The sequence below is a fragment of the Nothoprocta perdicaria genome, unplaced genomic scaffold (assembly GCF_003342845.1).
Source record: "Nothoprocta perdicaria isolate Ctin4 unplaced genomic scaffold, notPer1 scaffold_13, whole genome shotgun sequence".
In the NCBI taxonomy this organism is placed as follows: Eukaryota; Metazoa; Chordata; class Aves; order Tinamiformes; family Tinamidae; genus Nothoprocta; species Nothoprocta perdicaria.
In genome coordinates, this window is record NW_020454427.1 from 2,894,661 (window position 1) to 2,912,751 (window position 18,091).

The 18,091-nt window shown below is 40.2% G+C and overlaps 1 protein-coding gene across 1 annotated transcript; it reads left to right on the plus strand.

Annotated features, from left to right (window-relative positions):
* The first annotated feature begins 10,006 nt into the window (after nt 1-10,006).
* On the plus strand, nt 10,007-17,641 carry SRD5A3 (steroid 5 alpha-reductase 3). Its single transcript, XM_026033634.1, has 5 exons — nt 10,007-10,197; nt 14,058-14,209; nt 14,626-14,820; nt 16,069-16,191; nt 16,716-17,641. Exons 1-5 carry the CDS (start codon nt 10,007-10,009, stop codon nt 16,973-16,975), a joined length of 921 nt encoding a protein of 306 aa, XP_025889419.1. The 3' UTR covers nt 16,976-17,641.
* The last annotated feature ends 450 nt before the right edge of the window (nt 17,642-18,091 follow it).

The window sequence follows — 18,091 nt, forward strand, 5'->3', positions numbered from 1 at the left end:
TTATATTTTAAAACTATTTTCTTTCTACTTTTAATTAGTGTTCTGTTTTTTTTTTTTTTTTTTTTTTTTTTTTTTTGTTATTTTGCTGTGTTAAGAAGCAGTTTAAAAGTTGAAAAAAGGCTTTTATGTCTCCTCCTGAGATTTATCTTTACATGTCTCTAAGGTCTATATTTCTTTTGTTCACACCATAAACCTAGGTTCCAAGCCAGATATTTGTAATAAGTCTATAAAGAAAACAGAAGGAGGTGTGGTAAGTTTATCAGCTTGAACCACACATTTAAGTTTCTGGTGTGCATAAAAATTCCAGACTTAAGTCTCTTGACTCTCCCTTCAAAAACATTTCCTGCATGGTTTAAAAAAAAAATCTAATAACCCCCATCAATCAGCCCTGGACAAAGACAGAACTAAAAAAAAAAAAAAAAAAAAAAAAAAAAAGAGAGAGAAAGAGAAATGGGGAGAAAAAAAGAGAGAGAGATTTTGTATGGGAAAGAAACAAAATACAGTTCATTTTTTTAAAGGTGCAACAACACAGCTTGTCAGATCCTCAATAACTTTTATTCAGTCCAGCTTCATTGAAGTTCTGTGTGGGSCAGATTAGCTGCAGGTCTATCAACTACATCTTATAACACAACATTCTTCTACTCTATTCTCTCTGTATTTCTTACTGAGGTTTAGGCTTGTTTTTCATTTCCACCAAGATCCTTATTTCATTTCTCAAGAAGCTTACAGGAGTTTCAGTACAGATTAGACTTGAGCTCCTGTAACATTAGGCGTAATGAGCCTGGCCCTGCTGTACCGGGGCTCAGCACTCAGGATGGTAGGACAGCTTTGTCTCAGTGACATGAACAAGAATCCRAAGCCTCAGGATGGAAAAATTACTGTTCCACATAAATCCCTCTGTTTTTCCTCTCTGGTATCTATAACCATTTAGAACTAGTCAGAGAAAGACATGAAGAAATGAGAGAGAACAACAAAGAGTTAATTTCTTCCCAAATTCTAGTTTTTCATCAGGTTGGCTTCCAATAACCACATGTAGGCAAAGAAAAGAACTCTCAAGAAAAAAACTGCCCATTGATACAGTAATTGTAGGTGTGACAAACAGAAGCAGCCTCTCCAACAGAGACATCTTTCCAACACTGGTGGAGTATGACAATTCTTCATCACACTGCTTGGGATAGCCAGCCTTCTGACTACTGTGCTAATAAAGACTAGTAAGGTCCTGGGCTTAACTCTGTTCCTATTCAGCAAAGCCACTTAAGCATGGGTTTAATCCTTTGCCAAACAGGGACAAGTACCTGAAGGGAGAGCTAAGTCAGCTGCAAGATAACTGAAGCTGAAGGATCAGGGAAAGTCACTCTCCCGCTTGGAGCTGCCGTGTTCCACGCGCTATCCCGCTGCTCATGCAGCTCCCAGGGCCGGTTCGCCAGTCACGTACCCATGGCAGGTGAAGCTGCTCACTTCTGCCTGCTTCTCTGTCAGAGAGAGCACAAAACAAGGCTGCTTATCCTCTAAACTGGTCTAAATGTCTAGGAACACACTGGAGGTCTTTATCACATATTGTCTTGTGCCCTATTTACCCTGAACGTTTGCTTGGATGAACCAMTCTCTGCTATTTATGCTAGGCTGAAAAGCATGGTGGCATACAATGACAAAAGACAGGACACTTTAGATGCTATTTAGATGCTAAGGGTGCAAATCTGTCCTTCATTCACCTGCTTTGTCCCCTTTGCTTCTGCATGGCCTAGGCTGTCTACAATGCCTAGGTGCAAAGCAAAGATGCTGCAGCAGAGCCAGGGCATCAACACAYGCAAGCAACACTCACACTAACAGTGTCAGTCCTCTTGCTACACTCTTTCCAAGAGTTTTGAATCCTGTCATTTTGACTTCACTATTCCTGGCAGCATTATAACAGCCAAAGAAAACTGGAATTGGGGAGAACACAGCCTGTATCTCCTCCTGGATAACAGTGCCAACCCTGAATGACGTTAAGCTTTGTTGTGAGTCCAGACAGTACGGATATTTATTAAAAGCTGTCTTGAGCACTCTGACTGCTGAATGGCACACAATGAGTTTGGCAAGTAAAACGTGACGTTAGCCAAAGCCGCTTTCAAAATCTGAACACAAAGGCTCAGATTATTTATTGTCAGAGACCCCACACACCTCAGTCATATCTACTGTTTTATAATGGTTTATTTTTCTAGCCTGTAGTTCAGAGAGCAGTGGAGTAGTTTACATTAGCACAAATCTTTAGGTAAGGCACTACAAGTACTGAACTTGCATATGACCTTTTATTTGTTTTTACCTCTTCAGACTTTTTTACTATTTTACTCAACCATACATAAAAATGAAGTGGATACTGACTTTCTTGCCTCACTATATAGCARAGATCTCTTCTGGCCTCTCATGTGTATCAAATCAAGCAGAATATTTTCCTTAGAAAAAGCTACAGCATCTTTTTAAAAGTACATCCAAAACATTAGCTTGGGCGAAACCACTAAATGTTGGGATGTCCCAGCCTCCTCAGCTCATGTGGTTCTAGTCCTCAGTATTACTGAGAATTAAACACCAAATTCTCCTCTTCCTCCTGATTCCCTAGGCTTTATAAAGKGTTTCTGCAAAGCGGATGTGGTTAAAGACTTAAAAATCATTTAACTTGAGGTATTTAGGAGGATAGATGTAAATATTTGCTAAGGATAGTAATGCAAAGGCCCTTAGTAAAAAGCCACTTACCACGCCCAAAYGACAAAAATACCATGAAAGAGGAACACAGCTGTGTAAAATACCTGACTCTACTGATTTGGCTGCTATTGTTTTTCATCAGTTGAAAATTTGCCTCTTAATTCGGTACTCACAAGTCAAGAGCTAGTCCTGTGCCATTATGCATATGCCAGATCTGGTAAGAAAAGCTGAGCTCTGCTACCAAAAACTTACTATAGAATATTTTATCACCAATTCGTCACATTGTAGCATGTTTGTGGTATGCAATATTCTTCAGAYATAGTTTCTGTCATGATTGTAGTCCGTATTTATCCCAGGTCTACAGGGCTTTATTGGAGTCTTAAGCCTCTAATAAACATTTATTGACAAAATTACTAATATAACAATTTTCCAGTAAATATTTATTACAGATTTTCTGACAGGAAGCATATTGGCAAAAATCTCTTCAAATGTGTTATAACCAAAAACCAATTAGAAAAGCAAGCCAAGAAAAAAAATAATAAAACAGCTAGCCAAAATGAGTATAAAAAAAATATTAAGCAAATGCCAACAAGGAAAATTGTATGCAGGACAGTCAAGATTAACCAGAATAAAACAAGGCATAAAGAGATGAAATTATTTGATTCTGAAGTGGAGCTGACTCTTTTCCCACTCCTGATTTTATTCATAACTAGATTGGGATTTTTAACTGAAAATTACTGATAAAATTAGTTTCCTTTGAATATAATCACATTGTTTTAGAGACRGACACCTTAATCTGGAAACAAAGCAAAGAGCTTCTCTATATTGTGCAGCCATCTCTAGTTTGCAAAATTTCCAACCTATATKGTCCAGTTGAAGGCTTGAGCTCAGACATAATTAGGATCAATTTTGGATTAGGTAACTTAGCCTTTTGAAGTACAAACAATATATTACRAGCACAAATCTTATGAACCATGTTGTCACATTTATGCTCTGTCTAATGATGTGTGAATAGGTATGTGAATCAGAACTAAGACGATAAAGCATCCTTCAGATATTGCACTGTTAATCAGCATAAGTTCATTTGCCAGAATATTTATACATTAAGGATAAATGAAAAAATAAATATTCATAAACATCTTTCAGCTCCCCTGTGACACATTTAAGTTTAGTAACATGAATGATTTTCTACAGCTGTTTTTACAGCTGTTRGCTGTACCTAGAAGCTGAAAACATGAACTTCTTAGCACTCACTGATGTTGGACAGTAAGGGTTCATTCAGTCTCTGTACAGTCTTTCCCACAGCAGGAACACCTGTGAGTATGAGCACAAACATGAATGAAGCATGTCTTGACGTTATGGCACAACACTGATAGAAAAAAATGCACATCTGCATTCCAGAATTGGGATACAGCCTGGCATTTTCAAACCCAGTGCTTAGCCTTGTTGAAGCAAGCATTTTTCATCTTTGGACTACAGTTTATTTAGCCTCCCATGCCAAGGCATACCCAGTACCCACTCTTAATGTTGCACACTGGAGAAGGCTGGTTCTCCTATTCAGTAATAGTATTTCCATAGCCTGAGAAAAATGTGGATCATGCTACTCAAGTGTATAGGACTTCATGTGTAGACTGGGTATCTAAGTTAATTCAGCTGAATTCACTATTCTATGTGTTCAGAATATGGCAATACAAAGTAGGTCACTGCCTGTTGCCAAATGAGTCCATCTGAGATGTGGTGTCATTGATGGTCACATCTTGAAGCTGCTTCTATCTAGAGACAACATAGCATTGGGACTTTTTTCTCCTCGTCTTTCCTCATGRGAGATGAGAGCTCAGAAGTTAAAACACTTTAATTAAATTTTCTACATAAGATAGAGATAATTTACAGTAAAAGTGATTCTACAACATACACATAAAAAAAAAACTAATAGTTTTCAGTGCTGGGGGCGWTGAATGACTCTGTAGCTGTGAGTAGTGCAGGAACTTGGAAAAGCACAGGAAATTTGTGAACTCAAAACTCTGAGATACTGAGATGCACAAACATTTCAGTAATATCAGTCCTGCATTTAATGAGCAGCATAAAAGCAGCTGCCATAACTGTGCTCTCCATCACCTCTAAGGACTGTGTGCATTTTCCTTGGGACAGTCCAACAGAGCTTCTGGAGGCTACCAAGTGTTGTCCCCCATGCTTAGTCACTTTGCAGCCTGCATGCTCTAGAAGGCAGCTACACAGCACACTGTGTTTTCAGGCTAGTTCTCCAAATGAAAAGTGACCTTAGAACCRAAAGGAGACATGCAGTGGTCCTCAAGATGTGGTGCAGATAGAGTCTTTCTCTTCACATTGTATTAGATATGTTTTATTCTTCTAGGACAACTTCCAGAGCTGCTGGAGAACACCTGCCATGTCCCAAATTCCCGTCCTTTTCCCAGATGACTCTTAGGAAAGAATCACTAGCACTGCAACACTGTGGGAAAGGCCCACTAACCACAGAATCACAGAGCAGGTGAGGTTGGCTGGGACCTGGAGAGGTCCCCTGGTTCAAACGCCAGCTCAAGCAGGGTCATCTGGAGCAGGTGGCTGCCTAGCCAGGCAGGTTTGGAGAAGAAGACTTCACAGCTTCTCTGGACAACCTGTTTCAGTGCTCAGTCACTCTCATAGTACCAAGTTTTTTTGTACACTCAGGTGGAACTTCCTGCATCCAGTTTCCATCCAAATCCTCTATTTCCATGGAGAGCATAAAGTACCTTACAGAAGGTCTTTGTTTCCTTGAGGAATTCTTGACTCTTCTCAATTCTGAGTTATAAATGTTGATATYACCTTTCTCCTTGCCAGCCAAGTGTACTTAAAAGCTTTCCTTCTGCAACTGACAGCCCTGTTAAAACTAACTGTTCTCTACTGTTTCTATCAACAGTCTTTCTCTTCTGGCAGGCAGCAAGCGTCCGTGAACTCGCAACTCTCTTTTTAGAAGGTGAAAGTTTCAACAGGAATTTCCGRGGAAATAAAACCCTTTACTTTCTAATTCATGTCTGAATGCCATCTGTCTATTCCAGGAAAATCACTATCATTTTGCAAGCAAATACATTCTGGCATATTTCTAAAATAACATGAAATATGATACAAAATACAGAGACAGGTGATAATTATTAGCTTTAGGGATCTTCTTCTCCCATATATATATGCTATATGTTTATATATGCATATAAAATACAAATCATAAAGCTAAAGATTCAGGTTCTTAAGAGCAAAAAACTTGCCCAGACTTGGCCTTCACAGTATGTGGCTAGTCCAGGATCAATACTGTATCATACGTCCTCAAACCAATAATAAAGCTGGTTTTATTCCCTGATTGACACTCCAAACKCCAAGTTTACCATGTCAGCAAAATATTTACTAGCCGTGATCAGTGAATCTATTGCAAACTTGGGAAATAACATAACTGAATAGCAAGTCAGTCACATACATTAGCCCAAGGAGGTGTAGAAGTCACCTCTCAAAGTCGTTGGATTCATGTGTGTGAATTATGCACTAATAGCTATGTAAATATAATGCTACAGCTCTTTCAAAGTTCAAGGGTGATTAATTTATAGAGTCCTGCTGAATCTATCACGTCGTCCATGCTGTGAAAGTGGCAGATTTTGCATCTGCCCACAATGCTGTTTATGCAGGAGTTGAGCATTAATCTGGCTCTTTGGCACTGTGTGACGTACACGCTGCTTCCTGGCCTTCCCGGGGCACGACAGCAGTCGTGCGCAGGCGTTCTCGTCTTATCAGGGAGTAATTCCTGCTTTTTACCAGCTATTGGAAACATTCACATTTTCTGATCTGAAAGCCATGGACATGTAGCGATTCTTGAATTGTGGGAAGATAGCTAACATACACAGATCGGATGGTTCTGGCCAATTTAATTAACACAAATTATCATGTCCTGTATCCGAATATCTAGATTCTGGTGTCCTCACAWTGCTCAAGCTGTATTGTCTTCAACCACAGTCCTGAAAGAGAGTGCTCTCTATTTGCAACTTCAAGGTTGCCCTTGTCCTAAATTCAAATAGAATTATGTCTTGCAAAGATTTTCAAGAAATCCACCTGTAGCTGTTTCACTAGTAAAGCTTCATTGTCAAATTTAATTTAATTAAAAAAAACTCTGAATACACCAAAGAAGAAAAAGTATCAATCATTTAACTATTCTCCCTTAAAAAATAATAATTAAAAAAGACATATAAACAGCAGTTTTTCTTTAATAGGCAAGAAACATGAAACATTCCCCTGTGTTTTTCTTGTATGTCCTCAGTCTTTGGGGAAAAAAGGATTTTGGATGATATTCTCAAAATTAACTCTAGATTCAGCAGTATAAATAATTTATACACATTTTTTTTTTTCTGAATCCTTGCAAAATTTTCATCGGGAAGATCTTTATATAACTAATTCCAGTTGAGTTGGGGTTGGAGATCCACTTCAGCTTTAGCCCGCTAAAAGCTGAATTCCTATTATCAGTGATATATATATATATATATATATATATATTAATCCCCAGTCTATAAAGACAACTCCATTGGGAAATTCAGCCTTCCAGCTGAGATGCATCTTCATTTAGGAGGAACAAACCTGAGATGACCCAGGCCCCAATCAACTAGTTTAAGCTAAATCACTATTATTTAAGTGGGTAAGTTTAGGTAAATTGAATCCCTCTTACTACACCAAAAACAGTATCATGAAGTTGGTAACAAATATTCAACATGAAAAGCTAATCTGTGGTTACACTGTAGCTGCCAAAAGCTTATAAATACTCAGAGCATCTACAGCCTGAAATGACTGTGAGCTGCCAGCTTTCACAGAGCTGCTGGTGGGGTTATGGCTAACGATGCCCAGAAGGCAGCCCCGACAAAGGGGAGTGATATTAGGAACCACAGAGTGTTGGTGCCACCTAGAGGGACCTTCTCACATTAAAAAGTATGGAAATCCTGCATGCTTGTGCAATAAATATGCGAGATATACACTGCTAAAGAAACGAAACCATGGAAAAAAATAGGTACTATAGCTCTACAAGAATCACACACAGCTATAAAAGCTAATACATTACAAGTTACAMTGAAAAACTACCACTGTCCTCAACAAAGCTCATATAGACCCCRTATTTAAGACAAGCAACTGCAAATTCCTCTCCTTCAAACCATTCCCACCCTCACAGCTGTATTCCTTCCCTCCTTCCTCCCATTATCTAGCATCTGAGGGAAGCAGCCAGCAAAGTGGCTCTATTTGAGGTCAGATCCTGGCTCCCTGTATTGCTCTCACACCGTAACAGCGGGAGCCAGCTGGCCGGGAATGCCGTGGACCTCCAGGAAGCACCAAATGCCTGGTCAAGACACCCTCCAGGCTGCAACTCCGCAGGCTTCTGCTGATCACCACCTTTGCTGAATGGTCCTTTGAACACCAGTGTAAGTCAATGTAGCTTAAAACTGCTCATTGAGAAAGCAGAACTCCACAAGCAAAAGAATGACTAGTGCCTATTGATAAGTGTTTGTCTTTCCTCCTCCACTAAATCTACCACCATCTAGTCACCATGGTAACTCAGACAGAAGTGGTGAATTACTAATAATTCACTGTGGTGCTGTGGCCTTTGGGACTTTTTGCTTATAGGTAGAATCTCTCTCTAGACACTTAATTTTGGAGCATGTGTTCAGCAAAATGTTGTTGAATGTGAGGCCTTTCTCACCCTTTGCTGTTGCAGAGTGACAATTCCTGCTGTGTGTTGACATGTGGGCACCGGTTTCATGCCATGGCTCTTATTTGCCACCAGAGAACCCTACGTGGCAGTGGGGCTGGGTCTAGCAAATAACAGACATGTGGAGGAACGTGCTCTGCCTGCTTCGGGTGTACTTTATCCTCAGGCGGACACTAACTCTTCTCCCTTCCCACACGTTCATCCTAGCAGAGTGGCACCTTAGCTCACACCCATTAAATCTCTCCCTATCCATCCTGGTTGCTAGCACAGTAATGGAAAGGCTAGTTAGTGCCAAAATATGGATGTAGCACTGGTGTCTGCTCCCATCAGCTCTAAAGCCCTAGCTATGTGTCCTTATGCCTTTAACAGTCTCATGCAGCACCAGCACAGCCACAATCCTTACCCTTCAAAGTATAAACACCCTCAAGTCCTCTCAGTTAGCCATTTTTGCATAGGGAGACTCCCATGGAGTCTGCCATCACTGGCTACRTACAGCAGGTGCTTGGTGCTGGCCATGATCCCAGGGAAGTGGCAACTGGGATGCGGCTCCCTTCTCTGCAGCGCTTCCTGGGCTCGTTCTCCCTTCCCAGCACTCCCAGAGCTGCAGGATTATTGGGACATTGCTGTTCCTCCCTCCTGCTCTGAAAACGTGGCACATTGCCCTTGCACATTTCTTGCAATGCATTATGTGGACATAACTACCGAGATGCCAAAGTGTTTTATCAGAAAATGAGAGCTCCAGTGGTTCTTCTGGCAAAGTGGTGTTACTGATGTCACGAGGGCTTCACCTTTGTATGTGCTGTTTTGCAGGACTGGATGGATTAACACGGTTATAAAAGCAGTCTTGGAATCATTTAGCTGGGGTATATGCCTCAATTTAGCAAAGTACATTTGTAACATACTAAATCTTTCTATCAGGCTTGATCTAAACACGTATAAAACAAAACAAAAACAAAACAAAATAAAATAAAACAAAACAAAATAAAATAAAGGGACTGGTACACCTGAATGTACGCATGCCACCAGATTGGGAAGCAGTTAAATTGCTTATAAAGACACAACAAATCCCATAGGGAAGAGGATACTGATACCTTTAAAAACACCTTTACAGATAGCGCTGTAAGTGCACCCACACTTACTGTGAAACTACAACAACATCAGTATAAGCTCCACTCAAAGTCAAAAATCTACATGCATTTCAGGCTTGAATTTTGGCGAGCCAGCTGACATAACTGAACATAGCTGACATCATTGCTCTTTTTTTCTTTCTTTCAAAATACTGACTTTATGAAGGCTTGAAGTATCACTACAGGCTAACAAAGTTGTTCTCTGTTCAGTTGTTCTGTATTATCTGAGAATTCTGACCTCAGAAAAGTTGCTTTGCTCTAATGTCTAGTCAGCCCTGGTAATGACTATGCCCTCCCTACGCGCAGTGAAAAGCGGGGCTGTACCTTTGACTGGCCGCTCGGGCACCGGGTCGGACAAACCAACCCCTGAACGTCCCTGATCCTGGGAGGAGATGGTGGAGGAGGAGGAGGAGGAGGAGGCAGAGCCTGCCCAGGGCCGCGCCGCGCTGCGGGGCGGAGCGCGGGGCGGGCGGCGATGGCGGCCGCGCTGTGGGCGCTGCTGGCCGCCTCCTTCCTGGCGGCGCTGCTGCTGCAGCGGGCCCGGGCGCGGCGGCCCGGCGGCGGCGGCGACAGCGGCTTCTTCCAGGAGCTCATCCGCTACGGAAAGACCAAGAGCGGCGGCGAGCGGCGGCCGGCCTCGCTCCGGCTCCTCCATGTGCCCAAGAGGTGACGCGCGGGCGGCCCCTGCGCGCGGCGGGCGGTTAACGGCCGTTAACGGCTCCTGGCTGGCGCGGGTAGGCGGGGGAGCCCCTTTCTTCTACCTCTATAGTCCCACGAGGCAGGAGAGCTGGAAAATGCGCGTGCCCAGGCAGCTTAGGGATTTATCACTTCATAAAGAGAAAATATATATATATATATACAGGTATTTTCTTATGAATTCACATTCATTGCCTTTTTGTTTCTCTTGCACGTACTCCCTTGTGCATGCTACCTTTTAAGTGAAAAAACAGTGGAAGGCTGCTTCTTACTGGGAATGTTGTTCCTAAGCCGTCTGATTTTTAAAGTCTTATTTTATATTAATTTTGCAAGTGGGAGCCTGCAGACCTGACGGAGCGTGCTGCTTGGTTGCAAGGCAAGTCACACTGCTTCCGTGGAGCAAGTCAGAATTAAATGCATRCATGCAGTCTGTACGATGGGCTTCTGCAGCTGTCTTCAGCTTTATTAGTAATGTTGATGATAGTTAAAACTGCCTTAAGTAGTGCAGAGAGCCAAAACACTGGAGCACTGGGCCTGTCAGGAAGGACAGAGCTCAGATTTGCGGATAGAGACTCATGTACTGTGTGACTCTTACGTGAAACAATCAAATGCTGTGATTTCTGTATCTGAAGACTAGTTAAAATAGCCTATACCACTGATAGATCACATCTTGAATATTTATTAAGTGCTTATGGTAGGGAAATGGCATGTATTCTTATGCCACAGTTGGGGGGGAAAAAACTGTTTCAATGATAAAATGCATATGAAAATAGATTATTAAAACTCACTGTACTTTTAGAAACACGTGATTATTAAAGTCCATTTCAGGCCTACTGGGAATTTACCCACTGAAACTATAATACGGTTAAGTGCTTGGTTCCCAAGAGACAGAATGATTTTCTGGAAGATTCTCAAAATTTTTCACTGTAAAGCAGAGYTTGTTGACAAATTGGCTGGTAAAAGGAGCATGTTGTAACGCTATGAAGTTTGTTGGAAAGTATGTTGAGCTGGAAAATGTATAAAATACTGTTTCAAATGAGACTTGTAATCTCCAGGACAAAATGAAAGATTCTGAAATAACTATCTGCTTACTCTGTCTGCTTACTCTGTCTCTTCCATTTTTAAATGTCATCAAACAAACTTGCATAGTTAGCCTCAAGTGTGGGTGGTTTTTTTTTTTTTTTTTTTTTTACCAAGTGTGAATCTGTTTTTACAGATGAGGAATGAGGAACAAACTTCATTCATGCACAGTTCACATCCCCAAAGCTGAAATTAAAGCCTTATATCTTGAATCACGGTCTTGCCCAGTATGTGTAAAACAAATCTTCCTGCAAGACAAGAACAGGGAGCTGAGAATGTGGACTTCTGAGTCCATGCAAAAACACTGTGGGTTTGCTTTCTTAAATCTACTTACYATCCTCATATCTTCCTCCAAAGTTTCTTTTTCTTTTTTTTTTTTTTTTAAATGCAGCACAAGATGCTAGTTAGAGAAAGCTAGTATGACTAGCTGGATCCTGCATGAAGGACAATAACCCCAAACAAATGTTGGGTTACCCAAACACATCTCTTTTGCTAAAATAGTCATTCAAACAACCAAATTGCTATGAAAACCTGGGATGCAACTTAACTCAAAAAATGCCATTGTCCCTAATTTAATCATCTGCCTGCAAAGATAACAGCAAGCTGTCTTCCTGCTTGTCAGTAACATTAATAAATGTGTGTCTTGAAAGCTACACATTTTAAAAAGTTATATAACATGGCATATTATTCATGGAAAGGTTGTAATGTGGTATCTTGGTTATCAAGCTTATAGTCATAGGAAATTCCCAGGGATCCATTTAAACGCTGTGGTATCCTTGGCAGAAAGAACAGTTTGTAAAGGTGTTTTAATTACAGTGCATTGCAAAAGCTGCGTTCTGGAGGTGGTTCTCATTTGAATAGAGATTTTGCAACTGAAGTTTCCTACAACCCGTTCTTAGGGAAGATGGTGTCAGAAGAAGGTGGCTTTATGCTGTATTGGCCTTCARAACTCAACATTTGCAAAATCATCCTGTTACTAGTCAACACTGCATGCTGAGAGAATACAGAACATCCTGGAGGTGGCTATTGCAGCACTTTGTATTTCCATTTTGTCTGTATTTTTTTTTCTCCAAATAAGTATTGTGCTTTTACTAGCCTAGACTTGTTCTCAACTTTGCCATTCCATCTTGTGTAATATTATAATTCATTTTAGGTTGGTTTGGCAAATACCAAACACTCCTCTCCTTGAGGGATGACACATGTATGTACTGTATTGTTGGCTTGGTCTCTGTATCAGATATGTGCTCTGTGTAGCTGGCATTGCTGAAAGCTCTTGGTGCTTTTCAGCTTAGCTGGCAGAGTTTGTTTGCTGGTAACAAAAGCAACTGACTTGAGGAAAGTTTCCTGGCAGGAAATGAGATGGAGACCTACAAATAACAGGACAGCAAGGAACTTGAAATTGGAGATATGGTTTTATCAGTATACAAATGTGTTTGGCTTTTAAGTGGAAAGTGGTGGAAGGTTGATTTCAGTTGTACTGTTGGAAATCAGCAAAGCAAACCTTACAGTTCTTGTTTGCTTATTAGGAGAGAGAGCTTAGAAGTTGCCACCCACCTGAAGGAGCTGCCAACTGTTACAGGTCAAATAGTTTTACCATGCTCAAGATCAGGCAGTTTTAGTGCATTAGACTCTGGCTTGGTTCCTGTATTGCTGCTGAGAGGGACCTTAGCTACTCTAGGGGGAAGTCGTTTTATTTTGTTTCACTAAGTAAAGGTGTTGTYCTCATCCTCTTCACACTTTCCCAAATTACTAGGTTTCTGTGGCATATACAAGCTGTACAGGCTTTGTCGAGTGTGTGTTCTAGAGAAACAGTCTTGACTGTAGAGTTATATCCTGGTTTTGCACTGATGGAGTTATATTGTCACCAGAAGGCTCTGAGCATCTCCCCATCATATGTATTCATCTCTTTGCACGTGTTGCTGGAGGTCCTGAGTTTTGTTCATAGTCGCAGAGATTTCCTTGTTAAGAGCAAAAGGAAATACTGAATCGCCTAGTCTGAACTGGTTATTATAGGCTGTTTAATTCCAGCCAATTACCTACCTTGATCATAGTATCAATCATAGTATCTTTTATTTTAATGCTGCGTAATGTACTTACCTAAGTGTATAATGGGGCTGGGAGCTCCTTKCCTTCAGAACAAAAGAGTATCAAGTCGTGCCTTGTAATCACCAAGAAATACTGATGATCTGTCCTGTTTTCTATATGATTCTTGCGGGTCTTTGGAAATATAAGAATTTCCACATATTTTAGCACACAGCCTGAGTAATTATGTCCAGGTCATTTTACCATCTACATGTCTCATTCATGAACTGTAAATACATTGTGTAATACATCCCTGAGAACTGAAGAATGTGGAAATGCTACTGGGTCTAGCAGCATGGAAGTGCCCATGTGCTTTTCAGCTATGTGAATTACAAAGAAAAAGCTATGTCCATTGTAATTATTTGTAAGCATTAAGATACTCTTGTTATTTGTGGTTACCACTCTCTCCTCTTTAATGCAGCTACTGTTAGTAAGGTTGGCAGAGCCAGGGGTACTGCTGCTTGTTGTCGCGGACTGTCTGTCACAGGGAAAGAGGCTCAGAGGCTCCTAGGGCTGTTACTGCTTAGCGATTGCCTGTTTCTCTAATCATYGATGCGTGGGCCAAAAGGGATTCTTCTCTCCATCAGAAAAACATATCCTGTAGCTATGTATCCAGCTAAGGAATAATGAAAGCAGTATCCTAATGTAAGATACTTCTGCTCCCACAGGTGGTTTATTCACTTTTATGCTGTTTCTGTGCTCTGGAATGGCTTTCTGCTGATCTGGCTTCTCCAAGCTCAGTCCCTCCCAGGATCTCTCTCATCATGGCTTCAGCATCTGCACCATGCTCTTGGCAGAGCTTCACAGAACGAGGACATGGGCAAGTATTCCAGACACCAAGGAGGAGCCATACRAGTATTAGCAAGCAGCACCACCGTCCTTTGCTGAATTTGTGTTCTTCATGTGCTACTTCATCAGCTACTCCTAAACTAGGCTCCAAATGACTTTCCTGGAATAACAGCTCCCCTTGTCATTATTCAAGGTAGAAATCATTCTCCTTTATGAATACAATAGCTTCCAGCAGTGCCTTGGTAGACAGGGCACCTCCTAGAGGTAGTCTTGCACAGCCACTGTGGTCAGCGTGTCTCAAATGTATACATTTTTCCCAGTGGGTAAATTTGGGGTAACATTTGGGTAGGATTTTTCTGTGAAAAGGAGGAAAATTGGCCCTTTTTGGGCATTGTTGTTGGATTTGTACCTRTCTATCCCTGAGTCRCTGTTTTTATCTGCGAGCAGGCAGTGAACACTTCTCTGCACTCTTAGTCCTCCTGCTCCTCTGGCTGCACAGCTTTCGGAGACTTGCAGAGTGCCTCTGGACCAGTGTATTTTCTGATGGCGTCATTCATACCGTGCAGTATTGCTTCGGGCTTGGCTACTACGTTGCTCTTGGCTTAACTGTGCTATGTCAAGTGCCTGCTAATTTCAGGAACGGTAAGTGCCTGCTTAGGTATTATCAGAGGTGCATTTTTGCTCCCATTTGTTTCCATCATAGTAAATGTGGTTTTGTAGAAGGCTTGTGTGGCAAGTATGTTAATTGATGAGATATAAATATACTTACTGGCATATTTCCAATTAACTGTATCTCAGTATATGATATAATGACCTAGGTGTGTTTCCCTGCACCCCTGACAGAAGCAAAAATACACACATATATATAATTTTATATTAAGAATAACTATTTTTCACAGAAAAAAAATATTCCACTCTAGATACTTTCATGATCCTTACAGATAAGCTTTGTCATAAGATACTTCTGCTTTATGAAGGGAAATAATAGATACCATTTCTCAAATACTCCAGTTTTCATTGGAGTGCACTGTGGAGTATGCAACTCTGGCCCTCAAACTGGAGGTTCAGTTTTTTTATGACCCCTCTCTGCCAACCCCTTTCACTGTATCTCACAACTGAGCTGCTATTTCTGTTCTGCACAGATGAACCATGAGCTGAAACATTTTGTCTGGTGACAGTATTTCTCCCTTTTTTTTTTTTTTTTTTGGAGGGTGATCATTACTAAATATGTAATTTTAGTGGAGTTTTTAACTACCTCCAAGCATCTTACATCAGCTCTAATATTCTACAGTGATTTTTTTAAAGTAAGCTTCAGATGTCCTGTCTGTGGATAAAGCCTATCTTTTTTTTTAACCTAGGCCTGTTTTCTCCTTTCTTAATTTTCTATACTCTCAGAAAGGTGATATATTGACTTGTACTTCAGAACTAATCCTTAATACAGAAAAGGTTTTCTTAAAGACCAAAATGCTTCAGTGTGTGTGTGCACACATGTGCCCTTGTACACCCAAGCATTTTGCTTACTGTGAACAAGATAAACAGCGCAGTTCATATGAGTAATTATGTAGTTGTGTTATATGAGACATGGCAGCATCTTTTTAGGATATTTTAAAGAGTGTTAAATATTGAGGTATGCATCCATTATGTGTTTGTTGCACTTTACATTGTACCTCAAACTGCTGCATCAGAAACTAAATCTTTAACTTTACTATAGTAAAGTTAAAGATTTAATCAGCTAAGCAGTTAAGTCACACAGGATTTAAGAACATCTTTCAAAGGATTAAATACACACTAGTGGAAATTTTAAGGYATTTGTAGTATATATCAGTGTTTTGGGATGATGCTTGGGGGGTATTTCTGGATCCTTTTATTAATGAAATGTATTTAATTCAGGAGAAGAACTTTCTGTGCAGATCTGCTGGTACCACATTATGGGAATTGTGATGTACATTTGGGCCTCGCTTCACCAACACAGATGTCTTGTGATTCTAGCTAATCTTAGAAAAAGCAAATCAGGTAAGGGGTTTCATTTCTGTGAGCCATTTACCGAGGTAAATTATCCAATATTAAAAATGGCTCTTGCACTAGCCTTCTGTAGCATTTAGTAACTTTTTTTTTAAAGTATTTTTCAGTTACTGAAGTTTAGCTATAAGAATTTCACTAAGTTAGAATGTATTTGGCAAAAAGATTAGATGTCTGAATGATACATGTGTGTGTGTGTGTGTGCACGCATGTGTGTTCATGTATAGTTTTCCAGAACCTTCATATATAAAAAAAATAAAGATCTCGCTTCCAATATCCAAAGTATCCAAAGACAAGTAGTAATTCTTAGGACTTATGTCACTTCTCCACTGAGAACTCACTTCTCTGTGTGGACTAGAAATGATTTCCGTGATCTTTTTTAAGAATGCAAAGCTGCCAAATCAGATACAGGTGGATCGTGATTATAATTTTAATGAGGGTGCTGTTCTGTAATTATAGATAGAAAAGTTTGCAACCCATGCTATTCACAACTAACCTATTTTTCCATTTGTTTGCAGGAAAGGTCATCAATCTGAGCCACAGTGTACCTTACGGAGACTGGTTTGAGAGAGTTTCTTGCCCTCATTATTTTGCAGAAGTCCTCATATATGTATCTATGGCCATCACACTCGGATTGCACAATGTGACGTGGTGGTTTGTAGTGTTGTATGTCCTTTCTAACCAGGCACTGGCTGCTGTTTTGTGTCATGAGTTCTATCAAAACAAATTTAGCTCCTACCCAAAGCATCGAAAAGCATTTATACCATTTGTTTACTAGAGTATTTTTTTTAAATATCTTTAGAACAAGCTTGGAATTTTTTTTTGTAAGACAGCRAGAGATTGATGTTTTCCTAAAGACAAGAGAAATTAACACATATTGTCTATTCTATCTTATGGCTTTGATGATAAATTTCATCTGGTTTCCTCTTGCAGAGAAATGCAAGGTCTCTCTAAGCAAAGGTCAGATGATACTGAAGACCTTAAAATTGAAGGGATGCTAACTGTTTTTTTTAATAATCACATTTTAAGTATAAAACATTTGCATTACACATGGAATACATACATACAAAATATGTATGTATGAAATCTGGATAGGGAAAGGCAGCCACAGGGAATCATTTAAATTACTGCATTTTGTGTCTTGTCTAATATTTAAGTGTATTTTTTTTTCTGTTCTCTTTGGACCATTTCAGATGGAGGCAAATTGTRTACTTTCTTTGCTTCCCTGTTGATAATTATAAAACAGTGGTTGTTCTTAACTGCAAGCAAAAAAGATGAAGAGGACTGTAATGAGGGAATGACTCATGCTCAGCAGTAGAGAGAAACAACAGACCAGTCCTCTGCATTACCTTTTCTGCATAAAAAGTCAGTATTCCTTGGTGGAGCTTCTTGTTTATCCTTGGAACTTGGAAAATCTTGGAAAATACTCTTTCTGGAGAGAACAGAATAGTAGAGAATTTGCAAAATAATAATATTCTAAGTTATAATTTTGTCATCTAAGGTTATTGGAATCCCTCGTGTTACAAAGGGCAGTTTTGCATCACAGTAACCATGGCTACGCTGTTTTTTAAATAACTCATGAAAGCAGATGTAATTAAATGCCAAGCAGTAAACACACGGAATCACAGCATGGCTGAGGCTGGAAGGGACCTCTAGAGATCATCTAGTCCAACCTCCTGTTCAAGCAGGGCCACCCGGAGCTCGGGGCACACGGAGGCATCTGGGCGGGTTTRAACATCCCCAGAGGAGACTGCACAACCTCTGAGGACAGCCTGTTCCAGGGCTCTGGCACTCTCACAGGAAAAAAATAAAAATAATAAAAATAATATATAAAATGCTTTTATATATGTATAGATATAATTTTATGTATTATTAAATATAATATAGATGTAAA

Bases quoted from the DNA above. Each gene is read 5' to 3' on its own strand.
- SRD5A3 (XM_026033634.1), top strand. From the start codon at position 10,007: ATGGCGGCCGCGCTGTGGGCGCTGCTGGCCGCCTCCTTCCTGGCGGCG. The intron at 14,210-14,625 runs GCAAGTATTCCA...ATCTGCGAGCAG, and splicing joins TTCACAGAACGAGGACATGG to GCAGTGAACACTTCTCTGCA. The intron at 14,821-16,068 runs GTAAGTGCCTGC...TATTTAATTCAG, and splicing joins GCCTGCTAATTTCAGGAACG to GAGAAGAACTTTCTGTGCAG.